The sequence below is a fragment of the Prorops nasuta genome, unplaced genomic scaffold (assembly GCF_024137725.1).
Source record: "Prorops nasuta isolate Cenicafe-Biocafe unplaced genomic scaffold, Cenicafe_Pnas_1.2 PNAS00031, whole genome shotgun sequence".
Taxonomy (NCBI): Eukaryota; Metazoa; Arthropoda; class Insecta; order Hymenoptera; family Bethylidae; genus Prorops; species Prorops nasuta.
This window is the reverse complement of record NW_027116828.1, coordinates 2,142,833-2,160,746: the sequence shown is the minus strand read 5'-3', so window position 1 is coordinate 2,160,746 and position 17,914 is coordinate 2,142,833. Positions and strand designations below refer to the sequence as shown.

At 37.0% G+C, this 17,914-nt stretch overlaps 1 protein-coding gene across 1 annotated transcript; it reads right to left on the bottom strand.

The window, feature by feature from the left end:
- Positions 1-14,017: 14,017 nt before the first annotated feature.
- Positions 14,018-17,800, bottom strand: LOC136783019 (uncharacterized). The gene has a single exon (XM_066742813.1). The coding sequence runs from the start codon at positions 17,798-17,800 to the stop codon at positions 14,018-14,020; it is 3,783 nt and encodes a 1,260-aa protein (XP_066598910.1).
- Positions 17,801-17,914: the final 114 nt, after the last annotated feature.

The following is a 17,914-nucleotide window of genomic DNA, read 5'->3' as shown; positions in this document are numbered from 1 at the left end:
TATAATCATATGCATCTCTAGTAGAAATGGGACTATCTTTCACAGTATTCAATAAATCCTCCCTAAATAATGCATCCCTCAAATATTCCCTCTCCATTTCGTGGTTGTTATTACAGCCAGGATAAAATAAATTTTGTATGAGTTTGGCACTTCCTTTACATTCTCGTCTTTTACATCTCAAATAGCTAAATAAATATTAAATAAATTACTTGTATTGCTATATAAATAATAAATTAATACACTATTATCCGATACACCAAGATCTGACTGAAATCATTTGATTCGCACATATGGATTTATGCGCGAATACACTAATGTTTACTTACACAACTTCGTGCCCAGCTTTATTCATTTTTTTTACGTTCACGTAATAGCAAAATCCATCCTCTTTAACAATTCTAGTCGTCTTTAAATTATTCATTTTAATGGTTTTTACAAATTTTCCTGAAAACTTCGTTGCTATGTTTGGCTACCGTCGGTATAAAACAATTGAAAAACAAAGATGATGCTTGGATCCAGCGGATTCAACAGTTGATTGGGCCATAAGTGTTATTATGTGATTTTGCCTTAACTATTGGTTTGTAACCAATCACATAATAACACTTATGGCCCAATCAACTGTTGAATCCGCTGGATTCAAGCATCATCTTTGTTTTTCAATTGTTTTATACCGACGGTAGCCAAACATAGCAACGAAGTTTTCAGGAAAATTTGTAAAAACCATTAAAATGAATAATTTAAAGACGACTAGAATTGTTAAAGAGGATGGATTTTGCTATTACGTGAACGTAAAAAAAATGAATAAAGCTGGGCACGAAGTTGTGTAAGTAAACATTAGTGTATTCGCGCATAAATCCATATGTGCGAATCAAATGATTTCAGTCAGATCTTGGTGTATCGGATAATAGTGTATTAATTTATTATTTATATAGCAATACAAGTAATTTATTTAATATTTATTTAGCTATTTGAGATGTAAAAGACGAGAATGTAAAGGAAGTGCCAAACTCATACAAAATTTATTTTATCCTGGCTGTAATCACAACCACGAAATGGAGAGGGAATATTTGAGGGATGCATTATTTAGGGAGGATTTATTGAATACTGTGAAAGATAGTCCCATTTCTACTAGAGATGCATATGATTATAAATCAAAAGGGTCAGTTTTGTGGAAATATAATAAATCGCTATACGAACATTTTATTTTCATTGTGATCATAGATATATATGTATTTGTAGGCACGTCGAAGCTGCCAGCAGGATTAGCTATAAATATGTAAAAAGAACATTAATTAGAAAAAAAGTACAAATTTGCCCATTCAAACCAAAATCCTTGAAGGACATTGCATTAATGAAAAATAATGAAATGTGGCAGGTGGCTTTATCATTTTCATTTGGAAACATTGAACATAAAATAACTGTAGATGTTATCGAAGTTAACTCGGAAACTCAAGTTATTTTATATGACTGCGAATTAATAAACATGTTTCCAAATATAAAAAGCTTCAGTATGGACGCTACCTACTATTCCATGCCTAAATTAAGCGATAGTTACCAATTATTAACTCTTATGGGCGTAGTCAATAATAAGGTAACTATATACGTATATAGATAGAAATGCGAAACTATATAATATTTATAATATCATTAAATGGAAATTAATGTAAAGGTTTTACCATGCGTTTGGGTTTTGATGGCTGGGAAAAGTGAAGCCCAATATATAGGAGTTTTGCAATTTCTGAAGCAGTCAGTTTTGCAAAATTTAGAAATTAACCATATGATGATGGATTTTGAATTATGATTGCAAAATGCAGTGAAAATAATATTTCCTTCTTGCAAACTTACAGGATGCTATTTTCATTATGTGTATGTAAGTATAATGAAATATATGTATCATTAAAAAATAAGTTTTAACTAAAATTTCTGTAAATATATTTCTTTTATTTTAGAATGTTAGAAAGCAGGCTAGAAAGCTGAAATTATTTAGTAGTTTAAAAAATAAAAAAGGTCAAACGCTTATCAAGGGACTTTTCCTTCTCAGGAAAATATACAATTTGCCCCTTTTACCTGCTGCATGTATTCCTGAAGGATTTAGGATCGTCAAAAATAATATATGTGCGGAAAAAGAACTGAAGAACATGCCTAATTTGCAATATTTTTTAAAGTATGTAAAAAAATTTTGGATTGATCAAACTGATCACAATATACTTAGCGTTTTTAAACAAGAAATGAGAACTAATAACGGACAAGAACGCTATCATAGATATTTAAATGAGTTAATGAAGCGAAGACCGACATTTTATAAATTTATATGTAAGCATACTCTCTCTCTCTCTCTCTCTCTCTCTCTCTCTCTAATTTCAGGCAATTTGCTTAAATTACAATACTACAGATTATTTTCTGTAATGTATAAAATATTGATTCGACTAAAATTAATGTTATTATAAATTAATTTAATTCAAATTCCACAGTAAAATTAAAACATGTGATTATAAAAACGCTGATAGAATTCTCGCAAATGAATAATAATTTAAATATAAAAGTCAGCAAAAGAAAACGGACGGATATAAATTTTGAACATTTCCTAAAAGATAGTTGGGATCAATTTAATTATACCAACATTGATGAATTTTTAGCAATATCTGCATTTCAAAATAAGACCCTTTTAACCCTTAGTGTGCATATGGGGTCACTTTGACCCCAATTTTGAAATCAAACCTTTATAACTTTAAAGGAAGATGGCGCATGACCTCAAACATATATAAACAATAATTAGTCATCCTACCTCTAACAGTTTGGGTCATAACCAATTGCGAGTTCTTGCTAGTATTAACGTTCGAGCCACATATAAATACCTTCTGCTTTAGGTGGGGTTAGATTGACCCCAGTGTGCACGATTTCAGTGTTAAGTGTTTTCGTGATAAGGAAAATTATTCACTTTTATTTTCAAGTAAGTAAAGATAAATGTGTAATATAACGTTTTAATTTTTTTTATCAAACGTATTGCATACAGAATGGCTTATAATTTACGGTCGCGAAGTATTGGAGATTACCTTCAACAAAATGAAGATGAAATCAACGATTTTGGAGATGAGTCAAGTGAAGATGAAAACGATAATGTTGAAATGATATCGGAAACTTCATGTGAGGAAAGCGAATTCGAAATAGAGAGCGATACTGAAAATTCGTTGGAACAACATCGTGCTTTACAGTCGCGCGTGAGAGGTAGACCGAGAACAGTATTGAGAGGTAAAAATGGATACAAGTGGACAACGAAACAGAATGAAAGACGTTCGAGTAAAAATATCACATTTACTTTGCGTATTGTTCTGTTTTTTCAATGAAAATTAAATTGTTCGTTTTTTATATTTCTATTTTAGATCGATTTACATCTACGGAGGTTGATATGCCAGCACTAATGAATGAATCTCTACATTGCGACAAAATCTTTCAATTTTGGGAAGTGTTATTCACGACGGAAATGCGCGAATTGATCGTAAAATATACCAACATAAAAATTGAATCAACGAGACGTGACATAACGACAAAAGGCGGTGTTCTTCAAACTTATCATCATTAAACCGATTTGACTGAAATAAACGGTTTCATAGGATTGCTTTATTATATGGGTATATGGAAGGTCAATCATGTTGCTGTCAAAGAGCTCTGGGCTAATACTGAAGGCTATACTATGTTTCGATCTGCTATGCCTGGTAGACGATTTATTTTTCTTTCGCAATCATTGCGGTTCGATGATAAATCAAAGAGGTCACCAAATAAGTTCGCTTGTATCGAAGACCTATGGAACATGTTTATTGATAAATGTGAAAGGAATTAAAAACCACACAAACTCTGCACTGTTGATGAGCAGCTGTTATCGTTTCGAGGAAGGTGTAGTTTTCGAGTCTACATAAAAAGTAAACCTGATAGATATGGTCTTAAGCTCGTTACTTTGAACGACGTGACCACCTTTTATATGATTAATGCAATTCCCTATACAGGTAAAGTAGTTGTTGAAAAAGGATTATCTATTCCTGAGGATGTTTTTTTGAAAGTTACGACACCAATTCATGGAACTAATCGTAGTGTAACTTGTGATAATTGGTTCACTTCGATTCATTTAATTGAGAAAGCATTGGCAGATCCGTATAACATGAAAATTACAGGCACAATCAGAAGTAATAAACGCGAGATACCATTAGAAATGAGAATAGCAGGAGAAGAGGGAACTGCAAAATATGCTTTCCATGATAATATTGCTTTACTGTCATGGACACCACGAAAGAAGAAAGTTGTACTAGTAGCATCTTCATTCATTAATTCGACAGAAAATGCAACAGAGTCGAAAAAACCTCTCATTATAAGTCATTACAATAGTACAAAAGGTGGTACTGACGTTTTTGACAAATTATGTCACTCCTACACTGTTACGCGTGGTACAAAACGATGGCCAGTGCGATTTTTTTTTGGGATGTTGGATCAGGCAGCGGTAAATAGCAGAATACTCCATACTTGTCGTCAAATGAATGATCCGGAAAATGTAGGAGAGAGATTGTCTGGAAGGGAAAGCCAAAAGCAGATTGCAATGTACTTGCTAAAACCATTACTCCATCGCCGACTTGCTGAAACGTCCTGTTTGAAAATAGGAATACAGAAAAGCATTCAAACAATTTTAGGTATAGAGTTACTGCCTACTGAAGAATCACGTCCAAAGTTTGAAAAAAGAGTTAGATGTTCACTGTGCAGTCGCAAAGAAGATAAAAAAACAAACGCAAAATGTCCATCCTGCGGACGGCCGATGTGTGACAACCACAGAGTCTATTTATGCACAGATTGTGCTTGTGTTGACTAAATATACTAATAACTATAATTTTATAATTATATTAATATTTTTAGTTATTGTGTATAAGAATATTTCATATCGTTTACTACAGTACCATTATTTTCACTTTTTCATACAACTTAAAAATGTTTAACTATTGATTCGTAAATAAATATATTTTTTGAAATCCTTAAGAAATTTCATATTTTTTTCTTAAACTACGTGGATTACTCTACTAAATCGATAAATGATTGTTCCGGATATTAATGCATGTAAATTTTACACCCTTTTTTACAATTAAAAACGATAATTTAAACAATTTCTCCTCTTAATATATTTTTGACTAATATTTCATTTCTTTTTTAGATTTTTATTTAAAATCGTGAAAATTTAATAAATTGCCAATAGAAAACATTAAGCTTTTTCATACCAAAAACGTACAGTTGCGAAGATACTCTAAGTTTATGTCGTATGGGGTCAGATTGACCACATATGCATTAATTGATTCATTAAACAGGTGTGCACACTAAGGGTTAATAAAAAATAGGCAGATTTTAAACAAGACAGGTAAAACTCATTATAACAATTAAGTCATTTATTAAATGCTGAACGAAGGTGTATATTTTTTAACCTTTATACCATTGTTATTATATTATAATAAAGAAAGATTAAATAAGATTATTTACAGATAAAACACAATTGTTGTACAAAAAGAAACAATTAATAATGAAAGGAGATTATCCAAATGTGGTAAAATTGATGGTAAGCATATGAATATATGTCATAATAGTTTAAAGTTCACTTAATTATTTAAATCCAAATCCTATGGCAAGAAAGCTTAAAACATCGTGTGACTGATTTAATAACTTATAGGTGCGGAAATTGTCTGGCATATAGAGTGTAGCACCGGCCAATTATATATATAAGCTTCAGAATTGAAAATGAACAGGTTTCTTATGTATAGCTGTATCTCTGTATTACGTAGACAGCATGTATTAATTTTTTCGTATTTTATTTATGTTATTAAATTGTTTTTTCTAAAAGAGATTTGAAGCTGTATATATTTCGACGTAATTGCACAAAGAAATGGACTTTTTTCATTTACAACCTCGTCATTCTGATACACATAAACTTTCTAGCCTCCATCTATTAACATTCCGTTGTTTAAATATTATAAAATAAAAGTAATAATAAAATTTATATATTTCAACTAATACATTATTGTGAATCCTAATTTACCACTCCCATTATATAATATAGAGGAGAAGAATAATATATTTGCATATCCCTTAATCTACACGTTTCCTTCCATTCTTATCTATTATTCCGACTTTCGCTCCCTTCCTGTTCTCGCTCACACCTTCTTTCTTATCTCATTTAATTACACAATCAACCACCTCCTCATCCAGTCATCCCTGCTTCCATCTTTTCCTAAATATCTTTTATTCAAGTACTCACTCCTGCCTCGACTCTCTCGTCTCTCCTGCATACTTCAATCACGTATTTCCATATTTCCTTTATGGAATCTGCACACAAATCCTTATAATTTTCTCTTCCTTCATTTAGCGTTTAATTTCTCTCTTCAATCTTATTCCATAATTTAAATATTATTGCCACCCTCCTCTTCAGCTTTCAATTTCTTATTCCCTTCAAATACTTCATTGTTTTCTCAACTCTCTTCCTCCAGCCTCTACATTTCATTCCTTCCTCAATTCAATTTCAAATCCCTCATCTCCTTGTCTCCTTATCTCTATTTCATTCGCCGATTCTTCTATATTTTTCCAACTACCTATATATGACTCTTTCTGTCTCTTTCAACTTCAAATAACTTACTCAACTTTTTACCTCTCCATTCTACCTCTACCATGTAGTCAGTAGATCACTCGTTTCTCTTTTCTTCTCTTTGTTTTTGTTGAAAACTAAGATTTTTCTTAATTGCATTCTCCTGCATATTCTTCTGGTCAGAGAATAAGAGTTTATTCTTATTATTTAAATGAATTAGATGAGCAAGCTGTCATATAATTCTAAATCACAGTCAAAACTAAAATACTTAGTTAAACCATACTTCGTCTATTTCCATCCTGATTAATAATGAATGTAATTTTGTTTTGTTTCCTTGTTTCTAGCCTTACTTATTTATCCAATGTATTAGCGTGGTGCCTGAAATTGTATTCAGAATTATAGTTTTACATATATACAAATCAAATTAAAAACATTGAAAATATTTCTTTACATACCATTCATAGCACCGAAAGTTTGTGCTGAAAGATGTTTTACAATAGTTTGGAATGCTATCTCAGCAACTCAGTATACATAACACCTACCATCTATATATGAGACATGTAGAAGAAACTCTCTTAGAGATTTTTGAAATTACCTCCTTCTAGCATGTCAATTAACATTATCTCAGTAACAAATTATTTTTCATTCAAAAAATAATATAACAAATTTAATTACATTCATAAATCTAAATTAAAGAATAAATACCATGAAACTTTTAATCTTTTAATTTAGTAAACAACTGCATAAAAAAGAAAATCAATATGTCATAAACTGGTTGATACTTTCAGATCAATTTGCCAACTCACATTAATATTGGTACGATACAGATTTAATGGATACATCTTCAATACTGGTCGGTTAGCTAGCATACCTGTTATATGCATTTTTCCTTAACTGTGGATTTCAGCAATTCTTCACAGAGTAGTACGATGGTTTATGTCTGCAGTTAGAAATAAACATTTCCTAAACAAATTAGAGAAGTATTAATAAACACAGGTAACAGTTATAAACACAGTGCGATACTTTAATCTTAAAGGGGAAAGACTTTCATCTATATTTGATCACTATAATATCAGAAATAGTATGTACATTGGCATAGGAAATGTCCTAAGGAGCCAATGAGGATATCAATACAACGCTTAATATCCTCAGGATTGTATTAACTTGGATCGCTAATATAATTATATTAAATGATTGTATTATTTACCTTACTTTAGCCAAGAAGACTTTAGTCACATTCTCTGTAAATTTCTTTCATCTATTAATCTGGAACAAATTGAAATCACCACAAAGTACTCCTTATTTTCACAAATAATAAAGTAATATTTTATTCTTTCTAATTTTAGCTACTTATCTGAAAAAAAATTTCCTTGTTTCCTGTTTTCCATTAGTGTATTTAGTATGATATTTGTGTTATGACGTTTTTGACAGCTGAGCAGGTAGCCAAGATATTTCATTATTTTTTTCCGTAACTGTACATCTATATACTGTTCCCTTTAAATTTAACCATGTCTCATGTGATAATACTAGATTTCTATACTCACTACGAAATTAGCTATTTCCGCCACCATTTTCTCCCCATCAAAAAGTAGGACACTTGTCACCCTACCGGAACCACATGCTTTCGCCTACCTGGATGATATAATTATCGTGACGGCATATTTCGACGAACATTAGGAGTGGCTGAGGCGGGTCTTTGCGCGGATTGTTGAGGCCGGATTTCTTATTAATCCAGAAAAGAGTGAATTCTGTAAATCCAACGTTCGATACTTGGGCTTCAGAATTTATGAAGAAGGCTTGCGTACCGATACCGATAAAATCTCACCAATTTTACAATATCCACGGCCCAAGGACGTTAAACAAATTCGACGCTTTTTAGGGATGACCTCCTGGTATCGTCGGTTCGTGCCAAATTTCGCTACCGTCGCCGAACCTCTAAATCGATTATTGAAGAAAAAGCAAATGTGGGTGTGGGATTCGGAACAAGAAGAAGCCTTTCAACTGCTTAAAACACGCCTAACGACGACTCCGATACTAACCAGTCCCGATTTCGGCCTACCGTTCGTTCTTCAAACGGACGAGAGCACGATCGGATTGGGTGCCGTACTGACACAGAGTAAAGAAGATCAAGAATTCGTAATAGCGTATGCTAGTCGAACCAGAGATGAAACGGGAGATTGCTCATGCGAGGTCCCGAGGCAATCCCTACCGGTAGGCGGCGCTGGTGTTGGCAAACGCGTGTCTCAGGTCCATCCAACCCCTAACGCCATCTATCGGAAGAGACCACGAAGCACGAGCGTTAAGCTTAGAATAGGGTAAAACATATATGCATTGTTGCCAGAAAGCGGAATAAAGAGAGAGCGGAGATATTTTCTCGGACCTCTCTGTCTTTCTCGCTATTAGCTTCTAGCAGAAGAGTCGAGGCAAAATCTTTCCGTTTCGCTTTGCCGAAAATCTACCAATATTCGATGTCATTTATATTTGCAGGCCAATGCCTTTATACATGATTTTTTCAGCATATTTATTTATCAGCATTGACTTATTTAAATCCAATAATAAATTAAGGAAATGCGTATTTGATATATAATAATTATTTTAACTATAATTTCATCGTTATATTTCGCTTATTTCCGTAAAATCTGCATTTCTTTAGTTTATTATTGATTATTGTAAGTCAATGGCCATTAAAAAAAATTTAATCTTAAAAAAAAAAGAAAAGTACCGATCAGGAATCGAACCCGGACCCACGAATCGCCACGCGATTACCTTACCGCCTAGACCACGAGGCTTCTTCAGTGCACCGTAAACAGATAGTCTTTTTAAGGGCTTGAAATCTTCTTTTAAACCATATAAATAAACGAGCAACCGACAGCTTTATTCATTATTATTCTGTCATAATGGTACACAAATTAAGGAATAATTATATTTTGAATAGTTTTCATAAGCTTTTCCAATAGCCAAGAACGAAGATAAATAATCAACGCTCGCAGTTTCCGTTCTTGGTTATTGGAAAAGCTTTTGAAAATCTACATTATATAATTATTCTTTAATTTGTGTACCATTATGATAGAATAATAATGAATAAAGATGTCGGTTCTTCGTTTATTTATATGGTTCAATAGAAGATTTCAAGCCCTTAAAAAGACTATCTGTTTACGGTGCACTGAAGAAGCCTCGTGGTCTAGGCGGTAAGGTAATCGCGTGGCGATTCGTGGGTCCGGGTTCGATTCCTGATCGGTACTTTTTTTTTTTTTTTAAGATTAAATTTTTTTAAATTGCCATTGACTTACAATAATCAATAATAAACTAAAGAAATGCAGATTTTACGGAAATAAGCGAAATATTACGATGAAATTATAGTTAAAATAATTATTATATATCAAATACACATTTCCTTAATTTATTATTGATTTAAATAAGTCAATGCTGATAAATAAATATGCTGAAAAAATCATGTATAAAGGCATTGGCCTGCAAATATAAATGACATCGAATATTGGTAGATTTTCGGCAAAGCGAAACGGAAAGATTTTGCCTCGACTCTTCTGCTAGAACCTAACAGCGAGAAAGACAGAGAGGTCCGAGAAAATATCTCTGCTCTCTCTTTATTCCGCTTTCTGGCAACAATGCATATATGTTTTACCCTATTCTAAGCTTAACGCTCGTGCTTCATGGTCTCTTCCGATAGATGGCGTTAGGGGTTAGATGGACCTGAGACACGCGTTTGCCAACACCAGCGCCGCCTATCGGTAGGCATTGCCTCGGGACCTCGCATGAGCAATCTCCCGTTTCATCTCTGGTCGAACCCTGACCGAACAGGAGCGGAAGTATTCCTCTACCGAATTGGAATGTCTCGCCGTAATGTGGTCGATCAAGAAATTTCGAGGTTACTTGGAAGGGTACTCGTTCACTGTCGTGACCGACCACAGCAGTTTGCGATGGCTGCAAAATCTCAAGGATCCGACTGGTCGACTCGCCAGATAGTCGCTCGATCTCATGCAGTATAATTTCGACGTGGTATATCGGAAGGGCTCCTTAAATGTGGTACCCTATTCTGTGTCAAGGATGTACGAGCCAGTCGAGGGAGAACCAGACGATTCTGCCACTATCGATACCGCAAGTCCCGATCTGGCGAACGTAATATTTGCTTTTCCGAATGATTCCGATTCCACCCTCCATGAATCGCCGGAGAATTCCCGTTCGAAATTAGAAACCAACGAGTACGTTCCACTTTCCGTACCGCCGAATCTCAGTCAGTTGTCCGGCGCCTCTTTTGAAAATCTCCATGCGATCACGCGAAGCCAAGTAACCGATCCCACCACCGCTGCCGAAGACCTTCCCATTCCAGCTACCGAACCCAGCGAGTCCACCCTCTTATCCGAAAACGATAATTTCAATGATACCGGAGATGAGTGGTACAATAAACGTTACGCGATCCTTGCTGAAACTCCCGAAAAGCTCCCAAATTATCAGCTATACCAAGGAAAAATTTATTACTATCGACTACCTACCGATACCGATGCCGAATTAGAGGATCTCCAGCCTTGGAAACTGGTTTTACCACAGAATCTTCGCCATGAAGCTATAACTAATGCCCACTCGTTACCTCAAGCCGGACACCTCGGCGTCGAAATGACCTATCACCGTCTCACTCATCGTTATTTTTGGCCGGGAATGTACCGCGATATCGTCGCCTTCGTTAAACGTTGCGACTCCTGACAACGATGCAAGGTTGTACAACAACCTCCGAAGGGATTTATGGGTCGCCGAATAGCTGAAATGCCCTGGGATATCGTGGCTGTCGACTTAATGGGGCCTTTACCAAAAAGCGCTCGCGGATTCGTGTATATTATCGTTTTCCAAGATCTATTTACAAAATGGATAGAGTGTTGTCCATTGCGTACCGCTACCGGCGCGAAGGTCAAAGAGGCATTTCACGAATTGATACTTTCTCGTTGGGGGACTCCTAGGGTTCTCCATTCGGATAACGGAACGGAATTCGTTAACAAAGTCATGAAGGAGTTATGCTCGGAGTATCGCCTCGTGCGATCAACTACCCCTCCGTATAGGCCCGAAGCCAATCCCGTAGAGCGAACCAATCGCATATTAAAAACCATGATAGTTTCGTTCTTAGAAGAAAACCATCGCGAATGGGATGTTCACCTTTCCGATTTTCGTTTCGCTTATAATACAGCCTGGCACACGGCTACGGGGATAAACCCCGCCTTCCTGAAGTTAGGGCGAGAACCGGAGCCAATTCGTCATTACCGATACGCTGGAATCGAAGACCCTACCGTACTTACCGACTTAGATACCACTCTATGGAGACAAAGAGTAAAACGTATACGCGATTTGCAGGAACGGATAGCCATGAGATTAGAGGAGACGTTCGAGAAAACCGCCCAGCGGTATAATGCTCATAGACGGGACATTCGTTTGAAAGTTGGCGATCTCGTCTTAACCAAGACTCGCAAATTATCGTCGGGCGAGGATCGAATAGCGGCCAAATTATTTCCGAAGTATCATGGCCCTTATCGCGTCATTAAAACTCTATCACCTACCGTCTACGAGATTGAAAGTCTGGGCAAAAACGCGTTAAAACTCATATATCCGATGTTAAAATATATACTCTTCCGTCGTAATGTATTCCTGTTACAATTGATCCATCTCGTTATTATCCTACCCAGTTAACCTACCGACGAAAAAAAAAAAAAAATCATGTCCTGTTGCTGGTTTGTGCTCGAACGCAATAGCGAGACATCGCTTGTCCATGTTCGGGGTGAGTCGAGAACTACCGCTCGCACCTGCGCGATACCGCGCGACGGTGCTCCTTGTTCGTACTCAGCGTCGGTCGCGTGCCATCTCTGATCCGAGCCTAGAAACGATCGCGAATTCCTACTTGTTCACGACCAACGTCAGCCGATGGACATCCCTACCGCTACCCCGGACCAAAACATTGGGATTCTCCGAAAAATAGTACGCGAGCTTGTCAACACTGCTAAGACGAGGGACACCGTAAACAAGGAGCCTAATACTTCGTATAACTACTCGATCGGTTGTCAATCATCGAACGCTAAAAATTGCAGAAGTAGGGATAGTCGTGGATTACCGAAGCTACCGGACCCATACCGCCGTTCGGCATACAAGCTCCTGACATTCCGGGTACTGACTAAACTGATAGGGAGACTACCGCTACGGAGAGAAGTGTCAATTCCGCCTAACCTGACCTATCCCGTTAAGAAAACAAAAGGAAGATTCCAGTGCTGGTGATTACGTCTGGAAAGAATTAAGGGGCATCTATCATCCGTAGAGCGAGAAACTATGTAAGACGCGCCCACCATACTACCGCTGAATTTAACATGCCCTTCCACATGAGTGACGCCGATATCCTGGAGCCGTTGGGAAAGTTTCTACCCGTTATCAATCGCCTGCTACAAATCCCTGGCTTCGATAAAGCTGTGGAAGAGGTCCTGCAACGATATCGAACTGCCCGCCATGTACCTGGTTATGCTACTCAGCCCGGACCATCCGTGCCACAACAGAGTTCTTCACCGACCGCCGACAGAGTGTCTATCTTATTAGCCTTACTACCGCCGTCCACCTCTCGTCGGGAGGCCACGCCAAGGAGGGAAAATACCCCCTCTACCAGCACCAAGTCCACGAATACCGAACCGCTAGTCACAACCAAAGACGTTGGTGTCCAGACTCAGCCATTCATGGTACGGATAATGCAACAGTTCGGGTGTCCCAGTTGTCCCAGATCTACCACGCAATATTGGTCTTCCCCCGACGACGACTGTCCTTTACTAGTTTCGTCTCTGCTTCTGTTGGATATTGTGGTTTATATTGATCACTCACTATACTTGAGAATTAGATTATTTATATATTTCTTTAATTATACTGAATATGTGACTAATTCAAGTGTTTAAATATTATGATGTGATCGATTGATTGATCTCTGAAAAATCTGGTTCACCGTTCTCTAAGCTTGCCTAATAGGAAGTGACCCCAGTGCCTCCTTAGCTCGCCCTCCCATCCACGGCCCACCCATCTCCCGATCCTTCCCGAATGTTACGTCACATATCCGATCTAGTGTTCCGAATGTACGATCACTAACATTATGCTCGATGCACCAGATCTTTCGTTCGATTACTAAAAATTTTGAGAGTCTAAGAATCTTGTCTAATCAACTCTCTTTCTTATTTGCTATCGTGGATGTCTGTACAGAACATACTCCCCCGTTGAGAGGGTTACCGATCAATCATCATCCTTTAAACATACTTGATACAAATAATATTAATAATAATACATAGAAAATTATAAATACACATTCTTAACATTATGTTAATGCTTAATAGCATTATTATTCGTGGACGTTTCGAATGCTGAGTATACATATGTTGATGTTGTCAATTATGGTATATTCGTGTCGTCTGGTAGCGGACATACGTATTTAATTGTTCTTCGAATATTTCCGTTAAGGGTGCGTATTGTTACTACCCTGACTATATTATCTTCACCGGCATGTGTTTCTATTATTCGTCCCATTGCCCATTGTGAACATGGCATTGCCTTGTTTTTAATGAGGACCAACGTGCCGATTTTGATGTTTGGACAATTCCTTTGCCATTTATTTCTGATTTGCAATTCATTTAAATATTCCAGGCTCCACCGCTTCCAAAAATCTTGACGGACCTTTGTAATGTGTTGCCATACAGATAACCTGTTATCTGGAACAGAAGATAAATTTTTCTCCGGAACGGAGGTTAATGATTTGCCGACAAGATAATGGCTTGGAGAAAGGGCTTGTATGTCATTTGGATCAGTAGAAATAGGCATTATAGGCCGAGAATTAAGAACACCCTCGATTTCGACCACAAAAGTATTGAATTCTTCTAAAGTGAATAAAGTATCACCCACTGCTCGATGCAAATGATGTTTAAAAACCCTAACTGTCGATTCCCATAAACCCCCGAAGTGAGGAGAGGCCGGAGGGATGAAATGCCACGTAATCTGATTCGATAACGTGTATGACATAAATTTTTGTTTATTTTCATCAATGTCTAGAAAGTCGTAAATTTCCTTAATTTTGTTATTAGCGCCAACAAAATTGGTTCCGTTATCGGAATATATGTGTGCTGGTAATCCCCGTCGCGAGGAGAACCTACTCAGTGCTGCTAGAAATGCGTCTGCAGTCATTTCAGTGACGACTTCTAAGTGTACGGCCTTAACAGACATGCAAATGAAAACGCACACGTAAACCTTGATTCTGTTACGGTTTCTGAATTTTTTCTCCTTTATAAAAAACGGACCGCAGAAGTCGATCCCTGTGTGAGTAAAAGGAGGTCCGATTGACACTCGCGATGCAGGCAAGTTGCCCATTTTGTAATTGACAGTATTTGTTCTAAAGCGAAAACAACGCATACATGACCTTATCACCTTTCGTACATAATTTCTCCCGTTTGGAATCCAATATGTTTGTCTAATATCATAGAGTGTCGTTTGCACTCCTGCATGTAAGAGTCTACAATGCGACTCTCTTATGATACAAGTAGTCAGGTGGTGTTTTGGCATTAGTATCGGATGCTTCTGACCGAACGATAAATTGGACTTATGAATACGACCTCCTACCCGAAGGACGCACCTATCGTCCTGGAACGGACTTAGATTGGCGAATTTTTGCGGACTTGTATTGCATGGTTTACTTAAGGCTACGATAATATCTGAGAAATGTATGGCTTGTAATAATTTTATAATGTGCTCTTCAGCTTCATTCAATTCGTCAATGCACAAAGGACCTCGATAATTATTGGATTTACAAACGCGTAAACAATATGCTACTATTCTTGTCGTTTTTGCGTAAGATGAAAATCTGGTGAAGACATCGAAATCATTTGTGCAATTCGAGAAGCATGTTTCTTCTTTAAGCTCGGGAATCATAGTAACATTATACTTCGTCTTCGGCCAACTATTTTCCGAACTATTCAACCAATTCGGACCATGTCTCCAAAGTTTGTTATTAGCAAAATCGATTGGCAACTGTCCCTTGGATATCGCGTCGGCCGGGTTTTCTTTAGAATTGATATGACGCCATTCATGACCCTCGCTCAATTGTTTGGTATTAATTACGCGGTTGGCTACATATGTTTTTAGTTTATGTGGAGGTGTATTCAACCAGCATAAAACAATGATAGAATCACACCAAAAGGTACATGACTCAAACATTCTTTTATCTATTGTTTTACTCACTTCATTGTACAGTTGTGCTAATAATGTCGCTCCGCACAATTCAAGTCGTGGAATCGTAGTGGGTTTTATCGGTGCAACTCTAGATTTCGCACCAAGTAGATGCGTAGCTATATTCCCATCTTGACCTTGTGATCTGATATACAAACACGCCCCATACCCCCTACTACTGGCGTCACAGAATCCGTGTAACTGTATATTCTTACAATTCGGGATTAGTAAATTTCGATCGAACGATATTGTACTCATTATTTCCCATTGGCGTACGAAATTTAACCAGTCAGTATAAATGCTTTGTGGTAGTGACTCGTCCCAATTAATTTTTTGGCGCCAAATGTTTTGCATTAACCATTTTAGGTAAAAAATTATTGGTCCTAATAGTCCAAGGGGATCAAATACCTTAGCCAATTCTGATAATATGATTCTTTTAGTTGGGGTTTTACATATTTGTATTCTTTTGGGTATATAGCATATCTCATCTGTATCGGCATTCCATGTAATGCCTAGCGTTTTCAACGTGGTATCTATATTAATAATAAAATGGGCATGTACTGATTCAGCCGGTAAATCGTTAATTATCCGTGGGTCATTCGATGCCCATTGACGTATACGAAATCCACCTCTTGAGAGAAGTGAAATTATCTCGTTCCGTATTTCGCGCGCCTCTTCAATTGTATTCGCGCCTGTTAATAAGTCGTCAACGTAAAGATGATTCTTTAATATTTCCGCGGCTTTCGGAAAGTCAGCTCTTTCGTCTTCAGCTAACCTTTGTATCGTACGGATTGCCAAGTACGGTGAAGAAGATACACCGAATGTAAGTGTATTCAACTGAAATGTCCGAACAATACCTTCGTGACGCCAGAGGACCCTTTGAAACCGCCGATCCTCTTGGTGCACTAATATTTGACGGTACATCTTTTCAATGTCTGCCGTGATTATGTAACGATGCATACGAAAGCGTGTTAAATGCGACACTAACCGATTTTGAATGGTCGGGCCTATCTTTAGCAAATCATTTAAGGAAATTCCTTCTTGATCTTTCGCCGACGCGTCGAATACGACTCGAAGCTTAGTTGTGCTACTCGCTTCCTTGACCACAGCATGGTGTGGCATATAATAGCCTCCGTCATCTACATCATCTATGAGCGACATATGTTCTAATTCTAAATATTCATTGAAAGTTTTAGTATATACCTCTCTAAATGCATCATTTTTAGAAAATCTGTTCTCGAGCACGGCGTAACGTTTCGCGGCATTTTCTTTAGATCCGACGAAAATTTCCCTTCGCATACGAAATGGTAATCTAACTATATATCTGCCACTTTCATGTCTTGTAACTGTTTCCTTGAAATGTGTTTCGCACTCGGATTCTTCTTTCGATAAACATTTGGTCAAAGTGACTTCTTCGATTTCCCAGAATTTGTTCATGGTGTTTTCTAACCTTGCTAAATGACAAGCTTGTTCGTTTGCCAATGAATCAGAAATTCCGCCAGCTATGATCCAGCCTAATCGTGTCTTTTGTAAACATAACTCAACACCACCGCTTGTTAGAGTAATTTGTCCGATAGCTAGCATAGATAAAGTTTTACCCGAGCCTAATAACAAATCTATTGCACGCGGCAAGTGAAAATCCAGATCAGCTAATTGTAAGTTCCTTGGTATTTGAAAACCCTTTCTTTGGAATATTTGACATGGAACAAATTCTGCTACTTTCGGCATAATCAAACACGTCAAAGTTGTACAAAAATCGCTGTAACAGGACTTCATCATTATTTGTACGGAACCTCGTGTAATTGTTTTCATGCCGTCTATTGTTGTGATCGTTTTTACGCATGGGTTTATCTGGCTACCTAAACGCTTAACCATGTTCTCGGAAATGAAGTTATTTGACGCTCCTGTGTCTAATAATGCCCTGCCATTAATGAAAGATCGATTCTTGTCTCGTACCATTATGATCGCGGTTGTTAATAATTGTGTCGAAGACGAACCCTTTGCTGTGCATGTGATTTCAAGTTTATTTTTGTTAATTTCTAGTCATGAGGAACGATCGATCCCTGATTTAGT